The 16991-nt window shown below is 46.6% G+C and overlaps 1 protein-coding gene across 1 annotated transcript; it reads right to left on the bottom strand.

Moving 5' to 3' along the window:
* Nucleotides 1-13590: 13590 nt before the first annotated feature.
* On the bottom strand, nt 13591-15456 carry LOC125553651. The gene is made up of 3 exons (XM_048717404.1): nt 14559-15456; nt 14104-14470; nt 13591-14011 (listed from the first exon to the last, which is right to left on the bottom strand). The coding sequence occupies exons 1-3, from the start codon at nt 15208-15210 to the stop codon at nt 13726-13728; spliced, it is 1305 nt and encodes a 434-aa protein (XP_048573361.1). The 5' UTR covers nt 15211-15456; the 3' UTR covers nt 13591-13725.
* Between the last annotated feature and the right edge of the window lie 1535 nt (nt 15457-16991).

The following is a 16991-nucleotide window of genomic DNA, read 5'->3' as shown; positions in this document are numbered from 1 at the left end:
TTAATTATCATAAACTTAGTCTAAAATCTTTACAATATGTCTTGTAGATCAAATGGCCAACGTTGTCCTCAACTTCAACGCGTTCCTAGAGAAAACCAAGCTGAAAGACGATGGCAGCAACTATACGGACTGGGTCCAGAACCTGAGGATCATCCTCATAGCTGCCAAGAAAGATTATGCCCTAGAAGCACCGCTAGGTGACGCACCCGTCCCACAGAACCAAGGCGTTATGAATGCTTGGCAGACACGTGCTGATGATTACTCCCTCGTTCAGTGCGGCATGCTTTACAGCTTAGAACCGGGGCTCCAAAAGCGTTTTGAGAGACACGGAGCATATGAGATGTTCGAAGAGCTGAAAATGGTTTTTCAAGCTCATGCCCGGGTCGAGAGATATGAAGTCTCCGACAAGTTCTTCAGCTGTAAGATGGAGGAAAATAGTTCTGTCAGTGAGCACATACTCAAAATGTCTGGGTTGCATAACCGCTTGACTCAGCTGGGAGTTAATCTCCCGGATGACACGGTCATTGACAGAATCCTTCAGTCTCTTCCACCGAGCTATGAGAGCTTTGTGATGAACTTCAATATGCAGGGGATGGAAAAGACCATTCCTGAAGTATTTGCAATGCTGAAATCAGCAGAGGTAGAAGTCAAAAAGGAACATCAAGTGTTTATGGTGAATAAAACCACTAAGTTCAAGAAAGGCAAGGGTAAGAAGAACTTCAAGAAGGACGACAAGGGAGTTGCCGCGCCCGGTAAGCAAGCTGCCGGGAAGAAGCCAAAGAATGGACCCAAGCCTGAGACTGAGTGTTTTTATTGCAAGGGAAGTGGTCACTAGAAGCGGAACTGCCCCAAATACTTAGCGGATAAGAAGGCCAGCAACACTAAAGGTATATGTGATATACATGTAATTGATGTGTACCTTACCAGTACTCGTAGTAGCTCCTGGGTATTTGATACCGGTGCGGTTGCTCACATTTGTAACTCAAAGCAGGAGCTGCGGAATAAGCGGAGACTGGTGAAGGACGAGGTGACGATGCGCGTCGGGAATGGTTCCAAGGTCGATGTGACCGTCGTCGGCACGCTACCTCTACATTTACCTACGGGATTAGTTTTAAACCTCAATAATTGTTATTTAGTGCCAGCTTTGAGCATGAACATTGTATCAGGATCTCGTTTAATACGAGATGGCTACTCATTTAAATCTGAGAATAATGGTTGTTCTATTTATATGAGAGATATGTTTTACGGTCATGCTCCGATGGTGAATGGTTTATTCTTAATGAATCTCGAGCGTAATGCTACACATGTTCATAGTGTGAATACCAAAAGATGTAAGGTTGATAATGATAGTCCCACATACTTGTGGCACTGCCGCCTTGGTCACATAGGTGTCAAACGCATGAAGAAGCTCCATGCAGATGGACTTTTAGAGTCTCTTGATTACGAATCATTTGACACGTGCGAACCATGCCTCATGGGTAAAATGACCAAGACTCCGTTCTCAGGAACAATGGAGCGAGCAACCAACTTATTGGAAATCATACATACTGATGTGTGCGGTCCAATGAGTGTTGAGGCTCGCGGTGGCTATCGTTATGTTCTCACCCTCACTGATGACTTGAGTAGATATGAGTATGTCTACTTAATGAAACACAAGTCTGAGACCGTTGAAAAGTTTAAGGAATTTCAGAGTGAGGTTGAGAATCAACATGACAGGAAAATCAAGTTCTTGCGATCAGATCATGGGGGAGAATACTTGAGTCACGAATTTGGCACACACTTAAGAAAATGTGGAATAGTTTCACAACTAACGCCGCCTGGAACACCTCAGCGTAATGGTGTGTCTGAACGTCGTAATCGAACTCTATTAGATATGGTGCGATCTATGATGTCTCTTACCGATTTACCGCTATCATTTTGGGGCTATGCTTTAGAGACTGCTGCATTCACTTTAAATAGGGCTCCGTCGAAATCCGTTGAGACGACACCATATGAATTATGGTTTGCGAAGAAACCTAAGCTGTCATTTCTAAAAGTTTGGGGATGCGATGCTTATGTCAAGAAACTTCAACCTGAAAAGCTCGAACCCAAGTCGGAAAAATGCGTCTTCATAGGATACCCTAAAGAAACTGTTGGTATACCTTCTACCTCAGATCCGAAGGCAAGATCTTTGTTGCCAAGAATGGGTCATTTCTAGAGAAAGAGTTTCTCTCGAAAGAAATAAGTGGGAGGAAGGTAGAACTTGATGAAGTATTACCTCTTGAACCGGTAAGTGGCGCAGCTCAAGTAAATGTTCCTGAGGTGCCTGCACCGACTAGAGAGGAAGTTGATGATGATGATCATGAAACTTCAGATCAAGTTGCTACTGAACTTCGTAGGTCCACAAGGACACGTTCCGCACCAAAGTGGTACGACAACCCTGTCTTGGAAATCATGTTGTTAGACAACGGTGAACCTTCGAACTATGAAGAAGCGATGGCGGGCCCGGATTCCGACAAATGGCTGGAAGCCATGAAATTCGAGATAGGATCCATGTATGAAAACGAAGTATGGACTTCGACTGACTTGCCCGTTGATCAGCGAGCCATAGAAAATAAATGGATCTTTAAGAAGAAGACAGACGCGGATGGTAATGTGACTATCTATAAAGCTCGGCTTGTCGCTAAGGGTTATCGACAAGTTCAAGGGGTTGACTACGATGAGACTTTCTCACTCGTAGCGAAGCTGAAGTCCGTCTGAATCATGTTAGCAATTGCCGCATTCTATGATTATGAGATATGGCAAATGGACGTCAAAACGACATTCCTTAATGGTTTCCTTAAGGAAGAATTGTATATGATGCAGCCGAAAGGTTTTGTCGATCCTAAGAATGCTCACAAGGTGTGCAAGCTCCAACGCTCGATTTATGGGCTGGTGCAATCATCTCGGAGTTGGAACATTCGCTTTGATGAGATGATCAAAGCGTTTGGGTTTATGCAGACTTATGGAGAAGTCTGCATTTACAAGAAAGTGAGTGGGAGCTCTGTAGCATTTCTCATATTGTATGTGGATGACATAATGTTGATGGGAAATGATATAGAATTCTTGGAAAGCATAAAGGCCTACTTGAACAAGTGTTTTTCAATGAAGGACCTTGGAGAAGCTACTTATATATTAGGCATCAAGATCTATAGAGATAGATCGAGACGCCTCATTGGTCTTTCACAGAGTACGTACCTTGACAAGATATTGAAGAAGTTCAAAATGGATCAGTCAAAGAAGGGGTTCTTGCCTGTATTGCAAGGTACGAGATTGAGCATGGCTCAATGCCCGACCACGGCAGAAGATAGAGAAAAGATGAGTGTCGTCCCCTATGCCTCGGCCATAGGGTCTATCATGTATGCTATGCTGTGTACCAGACCTGATGTAAACCTTGCCATAAGTTTGGTAGGAAGGTACCAAAGTAATCCCGGCATGGAACACTGGACAGCGGTCAAGAATATTCTGAAGTACCTAAAAAGGACTAAGGAAATGTTTCTCGTTTATGAAGGTGACGAAGAGCTCGTCGTAAAGGGTTACGTCGATGCTAGCTTCGACACAGATCTGAATGACTCTAAGTCACAAACCAGATACGTGTATATTTTGAATGGTGGGGCAGTAAGCTGGTGTAGTTGCAAGCAAAGCATTGTGGCGGGATCTACATGTGAAGCGGAGTACATGGTAGCCTCGGAGGTAGCACAAGAAGCAGTCTGGGTGAAGGAGTTCATTACCGACCTAGGAGTCATACCCAATGCGTCGGGCCCGATGACTCTCTTCTGTGACAACACTGGAGCTATTGCCCTTGCCAAGGAGCCCAGGTTTCACAGGAAGACCAGGCATATCAAGCGTCGCTTCAACTCCATTCGTGAAAGTGTTCAAAGTGGAGACATACAGATTTGTAAAGTACATACGGACCTGAATGTAGCAGATCCGTTGACTAAACCTCTCCCTAGAGCAAAACATGATCAACACCAGAACTGCATGGGTGTTCGATTCATCACAATGTAACTAGAATATTGACTCTAGTGCAAGTGGGAGACTGTTGGAAATATGCCCTAGAGGCAATAATAAAATGGTTATTATTATATTTCTTTGTTCATGATAATTGTCTATTGTTCATGCTATAATTGTGTTATCCGGAAATCGTAATACATGTGTGAATACATAGACCACAACACGTCCCTAGTGAGCCTCTAGTTGACTAGCTCATTGATCAAAAGATAGTCATGGTTTCCTGACTATGGACATTGGATGTCATTGATAACGGGATCACATCATTAGGAGAATGATGTGATGGACAAGACCCAAACCTAAGCTTAGCTCAAAGATCGTGTAGTTCGTTTGCTGTAGCTTTTCTAAATGTCAAGTATCATTTCCTTAGACCATGAGATTGTGCAACTCCCGGATACCGTAGGAATGCCTTGGGTGTGCCAAACGTCACAACGTAACTGGGTGGCTATAAAGGTACATTACAAGTATCTCCAAAAGTGTCTGTTGGGTTGACACGAATCGAGACTGGGATTTGTCACTCCGTATGACGAAGAGGTATCTCTGGGCCCACTCGGTAATGCATCATCATAATGAGCTTAATGTGATCAAGTGGTTGATCACGGGATCATGCATTACGGTACGAGTAAAGTGACTTGCCGGTAACGAGACTGAACAAGGTATTGGGATACCGACGATCGAGTCTCGGGCAAGTAACGTATCGATTGACAAAGGGAATTGTATACAGATTGATTTAATCCTCGACATCGTGGTTCATCCGATGAGATCATCGTGGAGCATGTGGGAGCCAACATGGGTATCCAGATCCCGCTGTTGGTTATTGACCGGAGAGGCTTCTCGGTCATGTCTGCATGTCTCCCGAACCCGTAGGGTCTACACACTTAAGGTTCGGTGACGCTAGGGTTGTAGAGATATTAGCACATGGTAACCCGAAAGTTGTTCGGAGTCCCGGATGAGATCCCGGACGTCACGAGGAGTTCCGGAATGGCCCGGAGGTAAAGATTCATATATAGGAAGTCCAGTTTCAGCCATCGGGAAGGTTTCGAGGGTCACCGGTATTGTACCGGGACCACCGGAAGGGTCCCGAGGGTCCACCGGGTGGGGCCACCTATCCCGGAGGGCCCCATGGGCTGAAGTGAGAGGGGAACCAGCCCCTAGTGGGCTGGTGCGCCCCCCTTTGGGCCTCCCCCTGCGCCTAGGGTTAGAAACCCTAGGGGTGGGGGCGCCACCCTTGCCTTGGGGGGCAAGGCACCCCCTTGGCCGCCGCCCCCCCTAGGAGATTGGATCTCCTAGGGCCGGCGCCCCCCTAGGCACCCTGTATATAGTGGGGGGGAAGGGAGGGCTGCGCACCCAAGCCCCTGGCCTCTTCCTCTCTCTCCCGTGACACTCCTCCGTCTCCCAGCGCTTGGCGAAGCCCTGCCAAGATCACCGTTGCTTCCACCACCATGCCGTCGTGCTGCTGGATCATCATCAACCTCTCCTCCCCCCTTGCTGGATCAATAAGGAGGAGACGTCTCCCAACCGTACGTGTGTTGAACGCGGAGGTGCCGTCCGTTCAGCACTAGGTCATCGGTGATTTGAATCACGTCGAGTACGACTCCATCAACCCCGTTCTCTTGAACGCTTCCGCTCATGATCTACAAGGATATGTAGATGCACTCCTCTCTCTCTCTCGTTGCTAGATGACTCCATATATTGATCTTGGTGATGCGTAGAAAATTTTAAAATTCTGCTACGTTCCCCAACAGGATGGTGCTCGGAGACTTCAATATGATTTGCCGAGCAAGAGACAAAAGCAACAACAATATAAACCTGCGGATGATGGGAAGATTCATGGCTGCGATTGATGATATGGAGTTGATTGATTTTCCACTCTTGGGGAGGAGGTTCACGTGGTCAAACGAGCGCGAGAATGTCACGCTCACTAAGATTGATAGGATCATGGTCACGAGCGATTGGGAGGCTGCCTTTCCTCACTTTCAGCTCTCACCTGCATCGACTAGCACCTCTAACCATTGCCCGCTGATTTTGAGAAGCATGGAGAGAACAAGATTCAGAGCCTTTCGTTTTGAAAGCCACTGGCTGAAGTGTCCGGATTTTCATGAGATTGTTCAGCGCACTTGGGCGAAGGCGGTCAGGTCTGGTGATCCCATACGGGTGCTGCACACCAAGCTCTCTAGAACCGCAAAGGCTCTCAAAGTGTGGAATAAGCAGCGGACCCGCTGGGCTGTGTTCATGTCGTCGCTCGCTAATGATGTGATTTTCGGTCTGGACTTGGCTCAGGAGGAGAGGGAGCTCTTGGCGGAGGAGCGACAGTTACGAACGCAGCTCAAGGCAAAACTGTTGGGTTTCGCAGCGGTGGACAGAGCAAGATGGAGGCAAAAATCAAGGATGACTGAAATTAGGGAGGGTGATACAAGCATGAGATTTTTCCACTTGAGAGCTTCCAGAAGGCGACAGAAGAATTACATTCCGATGCTCAATGGTGCTGACGGTCCAGTTTCAGAGCACGAGGGCAAGGCCAAGATCATTTTTGACAGGTTCCTGGGGCTTATGGGGACACCTTTCGTCCGATCGACCAGGCTGAATTGGGATTTCCTGGGACTGCCGTCAAGATATTTAAGCCACCTGGAGGGACCCTTTTCCGAGCAGGAGCTGCTGTCTGCGGTCAAAGATATGCACGGAGAGAAGGCGCCAGGGCCAGATAGGTTCATCGGGGCCTTTTTCAAGGAATGCTGGGCAACGGTCAAAGTGGATTTGCTGGCTGCTGTTAATTGCGTGCACAGCCTAAGAGGGCAGAATTGGAGCATCATCAACACAGCCAACATCGTGCTTCTGCCTAAGAGAGAGGGGGCACAAGACGTGAATGATTTCCGGCCTATTAGTCTCATGCACAGCATCCCGAAATTGGTCAGCAGAATGCTCGCCACGCGGTTGGCGCCTGAGATTGATCACCTTGTTGCCCACAGCCAGAGTGCTTTCATCCGAGGGCGATCGATCCAGGATAACTTCCTGTATGTAAGGAATGTGGTCAAGGCTGCTCACAGTGCAAGATCCCCCCTAATGTTCCTTAAGCTAGATATCGCCAAGGCCTTTGATTCAATCTGCTAGGGTTTTTTGCTTGAGGTTCTGGAGGCGATGGGTTTTGGGCAGCGGTGGCGCGACATGATTTCTCTGATTCTGTCATCCTCATCCTCGAGAATTTTGCTTAACGGGACCCGTGGCCTTCCAATTGTGCATCAATGTGGGCTGTGGCAAGGAGACTCCTTGTCGCCGCCGCTGTTTATCATTGCGATGGAGCCGCTTCAGCGTCTGATCTCCTTGGCCACGGAGAGAGGCATTCCGTCGCCGCTCAAGCTACGGATGGCGAGGTTTCGGTCCAATTTTTATGCGGATGATGCAGCGCTTTTTCTCAACCCCGAGCTGAACGACTTTGCTGCGGTTCAGGCCATCCTAAAGCTCTTCGCGGACACCTCGGGCTTAAAAACGAATATCCAAAAGTCGGTGGCCTACCCTATCTCCTGCACGGGCCTTGATTTGCTGCCCTTAATGGCTATATTTGGTGGACAGCAAGGTGCCCTTCCATGTCAGTACTTGGGCCTGCCTTTGGGTGTGCGTAAGCCAAAGAGGACTGAGATGCAGCCTCTCATTGATAAGATCGCCGGAAAGCTGGCCACAAGGAAGGGACGGTTGCTCAACAGAATGGGGAGGTTGGTCTACACCAATTCGGTGGTGACTGCTACTGCCACATTCTTTTTGACATCATTTCAACCGGATAAGTGGCTGATTAAAAAGGTGGACAAGCTTAGAAAGAACTTCCTTTGGGAGGCGGATGACGCGTCGATTGGTGGGAAAAGTCTGGTAAACCGGAAGCAAGTTTGCTCTCCAAAGAGATACGGAGGTTTGGGCATAAAAAATATCGAGTGCTTTAGCCGAGCACTGAGACTTCGTTGGAAATGGTACAGATGGGAGGACAGAGATAGACCGTGGAAAGGGACAGATACGCCATGCGATAGTGTTGATAAGCAGCTCTTCTCCAGCTGCACTAAGGTCTCTTTGGGCGATGGAACTTTGGCTAGCTTCTGGAGGGACAGGTGGTTGAATGGTGAAGCTCCGTTGGAGTTGGCACCGGCGGTGTTCAAGCTGGCCCGCTTCAAAAAAGTCTCGGTGAGAGATGGCATACATAATGCTAAATGGATGCAAGGGCTTAACCGGATAAACAATGCTGAGGAGCTGCGCCAGTTTGTTCAGCTTTGGACCAGGGTTCAAGGGACAACATTGTCGACGGAGAAGGACGCCATCGTTTGGAACCTCACTGCCAATGGTGTATATTCGGCCTGCTCGGCCTACGAGGCCCAATTTTTCTCTAGGATTGAGAGGCCACGGTTGGCCAGAGTGTGGACGAGCAAGATGGAGGAGAAAGTGAGGTTCTTCTTATGGCTCTTGCTCCAGAACAGAAACTGGACTGCTGACCGATTGCAAGCAAGAGGCTGGACACATAATGATCTCTGCAAGCTCTGCGATCAGGAACCTGAAACTACGAACCATATTGCTCCGCTCTGCCCTTTTGCCAAGGAGATTTGGTTCCAGTTCCGACGTGCTCACGATGCCATGTGTGTTGTGGCCGATGAGGCGCAGACCGTGGGCGAGTGGTGGGAAAGGTTGTGCTCTGCCAGAGGGTCGAGGGAGCAATGCAGGGAGGACATGACCGTGGCTGCCTACATAGTGTGGAACCTCTGGAAGGAGAGGAATCGACGAGTCTTCGAGCATAAACAACTGACAGTTCTTGCGCTGACTGGGCTCATCAAGGATGACATCAAGTGTTTTGGGGAGGCAACTAGAGGGGTTCACACTGTTGGGTTGTAATCCTTTCTGCTCTCTTATATCTATTCTGTAATGGGGGTGCGACCTTCATGCGTTGGTCGATCCGTTCTTGTATGACTCCTTCTCTATAATGCAAAGGCAGAGCTCCTACTATTCTCGTCAAAAACATTGCATTTCATCATCATCACTCACATACATGCATTGCATTCCATATCATCATTTATTACATCGTTGGCGTCCATAGATGCAGTCTACCCATCTCGCATCTTCATGTCTAAACCATTTGTCGTTGCCTTTGATATCTGCCTGACCATGCTATCAAGCTTGCACAAATAGTTTTGCATAAGCATAGATAAACATGGATCTACATAAATTAAGCGAAGATTGGAAGGAACACACTACGTGAGAGATGACAAGCATATTTATCACCCCATCCTCAATCCAACTTTCCGAGTCCATAGCTTTGGTGTTCATGTACCAACTAGAGACATCCGGTCTTTGGTGTTGTGCGACAAAAATAGAGCAACACTAATTGCATGAAATTTTTGTCGCGCTGCACGAAACACACTTCTAAAATAGAAGTGATTTATGTTGTACATAAAAATTTCACGACAACAACAAAGTCAAATATATCCCCTAGTTTATACAAAATGGAAAAAACCTTTGGAAGTACTAACATTAATAAAATCTGAAAAAGTTAACTAAAGCTTTCATAGCTCAGTTGGTTAGAGCAACCGTTAAGTAAGCAGGAGGTATTTCAATGAAAGCAAAAGTTTTTTTTTCGTTTTTCGTAGAACTAGAATGTAACCAATTTTCAGAACTAGAATGTAACAAATTTTCATAGAACAAGTGTCGAGCTCCTATGGTGGTGGCTCTGGCTGCCAAAGATTGTGTCGTCCTGCCCCCTCTGGTTGCATTCGGGTTGGGGCGTACGGATTCCTTGCCTCCCTGGCAGTAGATGCACACCCAGCAGTGCACCTGCCGCGGGTCCATGGCAGACATGAGTGAAAGGCCACCCGACACAGTTGGGCTCGTCGGATCTATCCCGAAGATGTTGCCTCGTAGCAAGATGAGTTGCGTGGTGGCTCTTGGGATCTTCTAGGGTGGTGTCTTCGTGGAAGGTGTGCGGACTAGCCGAGGTGTTGGGCGTGGGGGTGTTGGTGTTGGGCGGTGCTCCAGGCAAAAGCTTGCCGATCGACAGCGTGGATGTCTGAGGACGTCATTTCACCTCCTTGGAGGCGCCGCAGTGGATTCCATCCCGTGCACACCCTGAGATCCAGCTCTTCGAGTGAAAGCCTAAGAGCATGGTTAATAATATAGCCGATTGATGGCTATAGCACGTTTTCATGTCATCTATAGCTAGCCAGTGTAATAGCTAATATGTATAGTAGTGAGCTACAAGGAAGTACTCCCTCCGTTCCATAATATAGCGCATATAGATTTTCTACAAAGTCAAACTTTATAAATTTTGACCAAGTTTATAGAGAAAACTATTTATATCTACAATACCAAATGTATATAATATGAAAGTATGTCTTGTGATGTATCTAAGCATACGTATTCGGTATTCTAGATGTATATGATTTTCTCTACAAAATTGGTCAAAGTTTATAAAGTTTGACTTTTAGAAAAATCTATATGCACTACATTGTGGAACAGAGGGAGTATTATTTTTTTATCACATGGCCCACTATACACTCTCACATAGCTTCTTTGAGCCCGTGCTACAGCCGGCTGTAAATCTACAACCCGCTTCTCTTCTCTCTCCTCTTCTCTCTCATCCAACTCAGTAAAAATATAATATTTAAAGTCTTACAGCCCACCAACGTCACCCTATTATATTTGCTCCAAGGCTCGTTCATCTTTGCACACCCTATTCCCGTAAACTTGATATGAGGAAACGATCATGTAGTGGGATCTTGAACAGTCTAAATTTTAGGACCCCGATAAGTGCCACACGTGTGGCATGAATACATGGCAACTCCGAACATTTTTATGGCAAGTTTAGTGACATGAGGATGACAATTTTAGTTGTCAAGCATGCCAACTTTCTTTTTGGATGACAAGTTTCAGCTTTTTTTGAGTTTTTTTTTGGATGGCAACTTTAGTTGTAAAAAACACCAGGACTGGATTGCTTTGTGCCACACATGTGACATTTATCAGTTGAATTTTTTTTATTTCACATAAATATTCTTTTTGACCGTGAAACCGTAGAACAACGTATTTTCATTCAAAGTAAAAATATGTACAATCCGGTCTTACAACAAAAGGAATCAAGCCAGTTTTATGAAACATTGAAAAAACTAATTAAATGTTCTGATCAATTGTTGCGTGCAGGTGGACATCAATATTATTTCTTCCTTGGGAAGGACGGGCGCGGTCAAAACAGGCCTTCATGTTCCGGTACAGCTTAATAAAGCACGCATGAATATCGGCTGATTCCACTCCGCTTGAAGCCAGAGACGATAGAAATCCTCTTTCCACCTATGACATGCTAATTTGTTTTAAAATCATCTTGCATAGGGAGACGAAACCCAAAATATTTTTTATGAAAATACAAGCACAAGTAATAGAACTTGCTTGGGATCAGTACTAAGCATGTTACTGTTTAGTACAGTAAATTGAGCTGTATGCAACTGGATGGTAGTAGCATGCATGTCAAGGGGAGGACAAGATTGAGTAATCACTAGTTAATTGCTTCGCCCAAATTGACTATTGTTCTCAATCTTTATTTTTTTTAAAAAGAAGGAAGACTCCCGGTCTCTGCATCTGGAATTGTTCTTAATCCTATGGCTGGTTGTTTCATTGGCATTCGCTCTGCTCAGTATAAAGGACAAAACTTGCATTAATATTGGTCTTGTTAGACCTTGAAAGCAGGCGCAGGGAACTAGTTTGGAGCCTATCGCATGACATTATACTCATCTTGTCCTTAAACATGTTCGACTATATGAACCTGGTGTTCAATTGGGTTGTCGAACCAAATTTTGTTTGTATTGGGTTGTTTGCGTGTCAATGCATAGGCCTAGAGAAACTCTTTGTACTCGGTTGCACCATCTAGATGCGACAAGGAGAGAAAGCATTGTCTAAAAAACATTGGGACGAGAAACTCCAAATTTAAAACTTGAAATTTGAAATCAAAACTTTTGGAGAATTCCGAGGCTGAAAATTCAGGATGTAAACAACGATTAAGCTTCAACTAGAGAGTAAATGTGGCCAAAATTCAAGCTGGAAGCTCTAAAACGGAACCAGCAAACTTCTCTTTTAACGATTAGGTACGCATGACTTGCCTGCACGGTCCGGCTCCCCGCACCGGTTGGCTAGGCCGCACCACAACCGGACCGGTGAAGAACACAACGGCGGAGGTTGCTGAAGCTGATTGACGCGGTGGTTCCTTCGCAGGGGAGGAAGGAGATGGGCGGGGCGCACCATGTACTGCAGAAGAGGCACACGACGCGGGACCAGGCGCGCGGGGTGCACGGAGCCGAACCGGAGACCAAACCAGGCGAGAGCATGCGCGTGGAAGAAAACTGTTGCAGAGTCGACATGACAAGCCACGTGTACCTTGACAACTGGGACCCACTTGACAAAACATCCTGAAATTTAAAAAGGGTAAATGTGGCACACCTATCCCAAACCATCCCTAAATGGGTTGATACTGGTGAAAAATGTCTTAAATGGGTTAAACCCTGTTAAAATAAGGGTTAAAATGAATTTAATCATTTTTTAAAAAGAAACCCCCTATACTTTGATTTTGGTTTGAGCTGCATCCCTGGTAAGGCGAAGCACATGCAGCTGTCTTTGCACATTGACCGGGCCACAGAATGGTTGTAACTCTTAACCAATTACCTCATGAGGAATCTTGATATCGGTAGGTAGCTAACAGGCCGATATAAAAAAAATAATGCTCCCATGTTTGTTTTGAAGCTGAATCTTGATCCAACCCCACACAGCGACGTCTGAAGAACGTCGCCTGAAGAATCCAAACCCAATAAAACAAGCAACTTGTGGACACCGATCTTCTTTTCAAGCTGTGCCATTGACATTCTTTGCTGTAACTGTCTCTTTCAGCTTGTCGTTCTCCATGTACAGAGCAGGTCACATGACAATGATCCATGACCAATCTTGGACCCATGACCTGTTTGTTCTGGAATCAGCTTGTGCTACCTGTCTAAGCCCCTCCATTTCAATTAAAATGCAGGTACAAGTGGTAACCATTAAATACCTCTATCTACTTGCTAGGGCCTAATTAACCTAGGTTTTTTACAGCATTGTTTAAACTAGGAGTAGCTAGGTTGGGATTAGTACTAATTAAACATCTATTTTGCAGAGTAGGTTGAGCTGGATGCAGCTGGGTGGTAGCATCTCAAGGGGAATTACAAGAGATTGAGTAATCAGTAGTTCAGTACAGTCCATTGCTTCTCCCAAAGTGACTGTTTGTTCTTAATCCTTTGTCTGGCTGTTCCGCGGAAGAACCCAAAACGTATGCTTATGGGTGCAAGCGTCTGATCTGCCCAGCACAAAGGGACAGAGACCTGCATTGACATTGATTTTGGTAGATCTTGGAAGCTGGCGCATGTTACAGGTTTGGAGCCTATTGCATGGCCTTATTCTCATCTTGTACTACCTTCTTTTGTTTATTGTAATGTTTAAAAAAATACAGATTTTGATGATCAATAGTTGTGGTTTGAGATGCTTTCTTGGCCTGAATCCTGTGAAATTTCCAAACATGACTTGAAAGGATTTGCAACCGGAAAATTTGAATCATGAACTGATGATCATCAACGGGGAACAGAGGGGCTACAAAGAGAAGCGAATTAAGGGAGCAAAACTAGCAGCAAAGTTATGTTACACACCACACCACAGACAATGTGATTATTATGTCTCAGTAGCCACTGCATACATCACTACAAAGCAAGGCAGTATAGCCAATGGGTTGAACACAGAGAGTTCATCCAAATCTGAGCAGGAACTGACGCTGTCACAGCCAGACTCCTCTGAAGAATTGCTGCTGTTGACGAGCTTCTTCACTCTCCCTGCCACCACCCTGCACACCAGCATCGCCCTCTTCTCGCCGCCGCCGCCGCCCGGCAGAGGCGTTTGCGCCTTGTCGTGAGCCCGCCCGCTCGTCGCCATCGTCGCAATTTTCCCATCGCCGTCGACCCTGACGATAACCAACACAAAATTTGTCAAGCTGAAGGCCCTGAAAAACTTTAGCTCTGAACTCTGAACATTTGCACGGTGTTGGTTCAGTACCTGAAGCCGTCTCTGATAATGCTGCACAGTTTGCACTGCTGCGGGGACGACCGGCAGAGGGAGGTGGCGCCGGCGAGGCCGAGGGAGCACGTGAAGGTGGTGCAGTGGAACCGGAGGATCTCGTTGCCGTCGGCGGCGCACCGCGGGAAGCTCCTCCTGGCCAGCTCATCGGTGCTGCTCGCCGCAATCGCCTTGACGCGCTCCCTGTACTGCTCGAACCTCTCCACGGTCCTGCCGGAGCTGTACACCTTCAGAATCCTCTCGATCCTGCAAATCGGCGCCGCCCGCGGCTTCCCGACGAGCCAGCTCGACTGGAAGATGATCTCCACCACGTTCCTGCTCGTGTCCTCGGCGCCGAGCTCCGAAACTGCAAACATTCATGCATCAATGGATTTGCATCAAAATTATATATGATTGAAGAATGTAAAGCTTTAATCAGCTGCGTTTTTGGTTACCTGCATGGCGGGTTGCTCGGTGAAGCTCGAGGGACTCGGCTTTGACGAAGAACTCGTCGCAGTCGGAGCAGGGGAGCATGCCGGCGCCGCCGACGAGGCTTGTCCTGGGGTCGAGCGCCGAGTGGCACTCGTAGTAGCAGCCGGAGAGCTTCCTGAAAGACCTGGAACCGGCAACGATGGACGAAAGCGGCGACGAGAGAGCCGACGACGACGAGGAGGAGGAGCTGACAGTGGTCGCCGTCGTAGCCACCGAGGTCTCCGAGTTGAACGACGACGACGCTGACACGACCGCGCCGGAAGCCACCACGGGCACGGACAAGATGTCATTGTCCGGAGCCTTGAGAGACCTACTGCTGCTGGAGACATTGCGGCCGCTATGGCTATTCCGGCAGCTTTCCCTGCTCAGCACAGCGCTCTCCTTGGTGCCGCAGATTGACCCTGGGCAAGTCATGCTCCTACCAATGCTGACACTCCTTTTCGTTGTGGTCGTCGTCGTCTTCCTCTCGCTCTTGATGTTCTTGCTTTCTCCTGCTCTTCCTGGCTGGCTTCTGCTCTTCAACGCCATGGCTCCCCAGAAGGAAGAACCTGGTTTCCTCTGCTGCTTTTTCTCTCCTCCTATGCCCATCTTCTTGCCAGCTGCAGTTGCATCCATTGTGGTTGGAGAGGAAGGAGATGTAGCTAGAAGGCAGACCTATCTTAAACCTTGTTGGGAGGGAGGGAGGGAGAAAGGGGTGCTGAGATTAGGGGACGGTGTCTGAAGCTTTGCTCAGTAAACAAGCTTTAGGCTCCATTGCTCCATGATTAGTTTAGAGTATTGCCCTTAATGACCCCCTTTTGGTGTGGTGTGTGCACTGTAATAATCTGGCAATGGTGGGTGGTGGGAGTGAATGGAAAGGCACGCACACAGGGTTGGGTTGCAGATGCCAAGGAGATAAAAGCATGGCATGGGCAGCTAGCAATCATGCTTCCAATCCTGACCATGTGGTATGATGTCTATCCCCTCTGTGTGTTCGTGTCTTTTTTTGAGATGGCGAATAAACCAGAGAGAATAGTCATGTGATCTCGATCGCAAGATTATAACAAAAAGGATAAATGTACATCTCATGGTTTAGGAGAGTGAGATGCAAAAAACCATCACAATAGCGGCCTCATTAGCAGGAAACCACCACTTTACAATTCGTGCCAAAAATCACCGCACAGAAGAATTGACTATGTAAAAAAAAGCATTGAGTATTTTTTTTTGAGCGCGTTCTGACATGGCAAACCCCTCACGTGGCGACACGGGTGATGGCGCGACGTTAACGGCCGGTCGGGGCCGGCTCGGTCGGAATTTCCCCCTCTAGGGAAACAACACCCCCCTCTCTCTCTCTCAAGTCGCCGCCACGCTATGCCTTCATGGAGAGATGGAGAGGAGTGCAGCGAGGAAGGTCTCCGCTCCTAGTACACCGACATGGATATGAATTTGTGGGTAAGTTTCACGCTGCTCAAGAACTACATATTTGGGTTGGGTTAGGGTTTGGATTTGGGGAGTTTGGGTTTGAGCTCTCATTCGAGCCTCTTTGGAAGGATTTGTTGGTTTATTTAGATTCTGATAACGCCGGAGAACCCTGAGACCATTGTGGATGCATCTTTTTGTGGCATGGTAGCGGATCCGTCCATCAAATGTGAGCTTCACCCGGCCAGTTCCAAGAAATGTGTTGCTTTTGATGGCATAGACGTTGGGATGAGATTTTAGGGTTGTGCAATGAAGGTAATTTTTCCTTGCCTTGTTGTTTCACCACTTTGCTCTGCAGTTGTTTGATTTCAATGTGTGTGTAGTGACTAGTCATCTGAAACCGAATCTTATTCATTTTGACTGGATTAAACTCAATCTTGTTGTTAAAGGTTAGTCTGTAGTCTAGTGAATCTGAATTTAACTGAATGTTGCCGTTCAAGTTTTGTATGTAGTTTAGTGTATCTGAATTGTAATGAATATTGTTGTTCAAGTTCAGTCCGTAGTTAAGTCAATCTGAATTGTACTGTCATTATGTAGTTAAATAGTAGTATATGTTAAAGATATAAGCTTGATTTATTGATTTGTACTATTGGAAACAAGCATTTTGAGATAGTGTCGCCAGTCTAAACAATGTATATTCGTAGGTGAGATAGTGTCGCCAGTCTAAACTATGGTTAGGAAGCATAACCATCATTGATTCAACGAGCTAGTCAAGTAGAGGCATACTAGTGACACTTTGTTTGTCTATGTATTCACACATGTACTAAGTTTCCGGTTAATACAATTCTAGCATGAATAATAAACATTTATCATGATATAAGGAAATATAAATAACAACTTTATTATTGCCTTTAGGGCATATTTCCTTTAGTCTCCCACTTGCACTAGAGTCAATAATCTAGATTACACTGTAATGATTCTAACACCCATGGAGTCTT

This window comes from Triticum urartu, chromosome 4 (genome assembly GCF_003073215.2).
Source record: "Triticum urartu cultivar G1812 chromosome 4, Tu2.1, whole genome shotgun sequence".
NCBI classification, from domain to species: domain Eukaryota; kingdom Viridiplantae; phylum Streptophyta; class Magnoliopsida; order Poales; family Poaceae; genus Triticum; species Triticum urartu.
The sequence above is the reverse complement of the archived record's forward strand: the minus strand, read 5'-3'. Positions and strand labels throughout refer to the sequence as shown.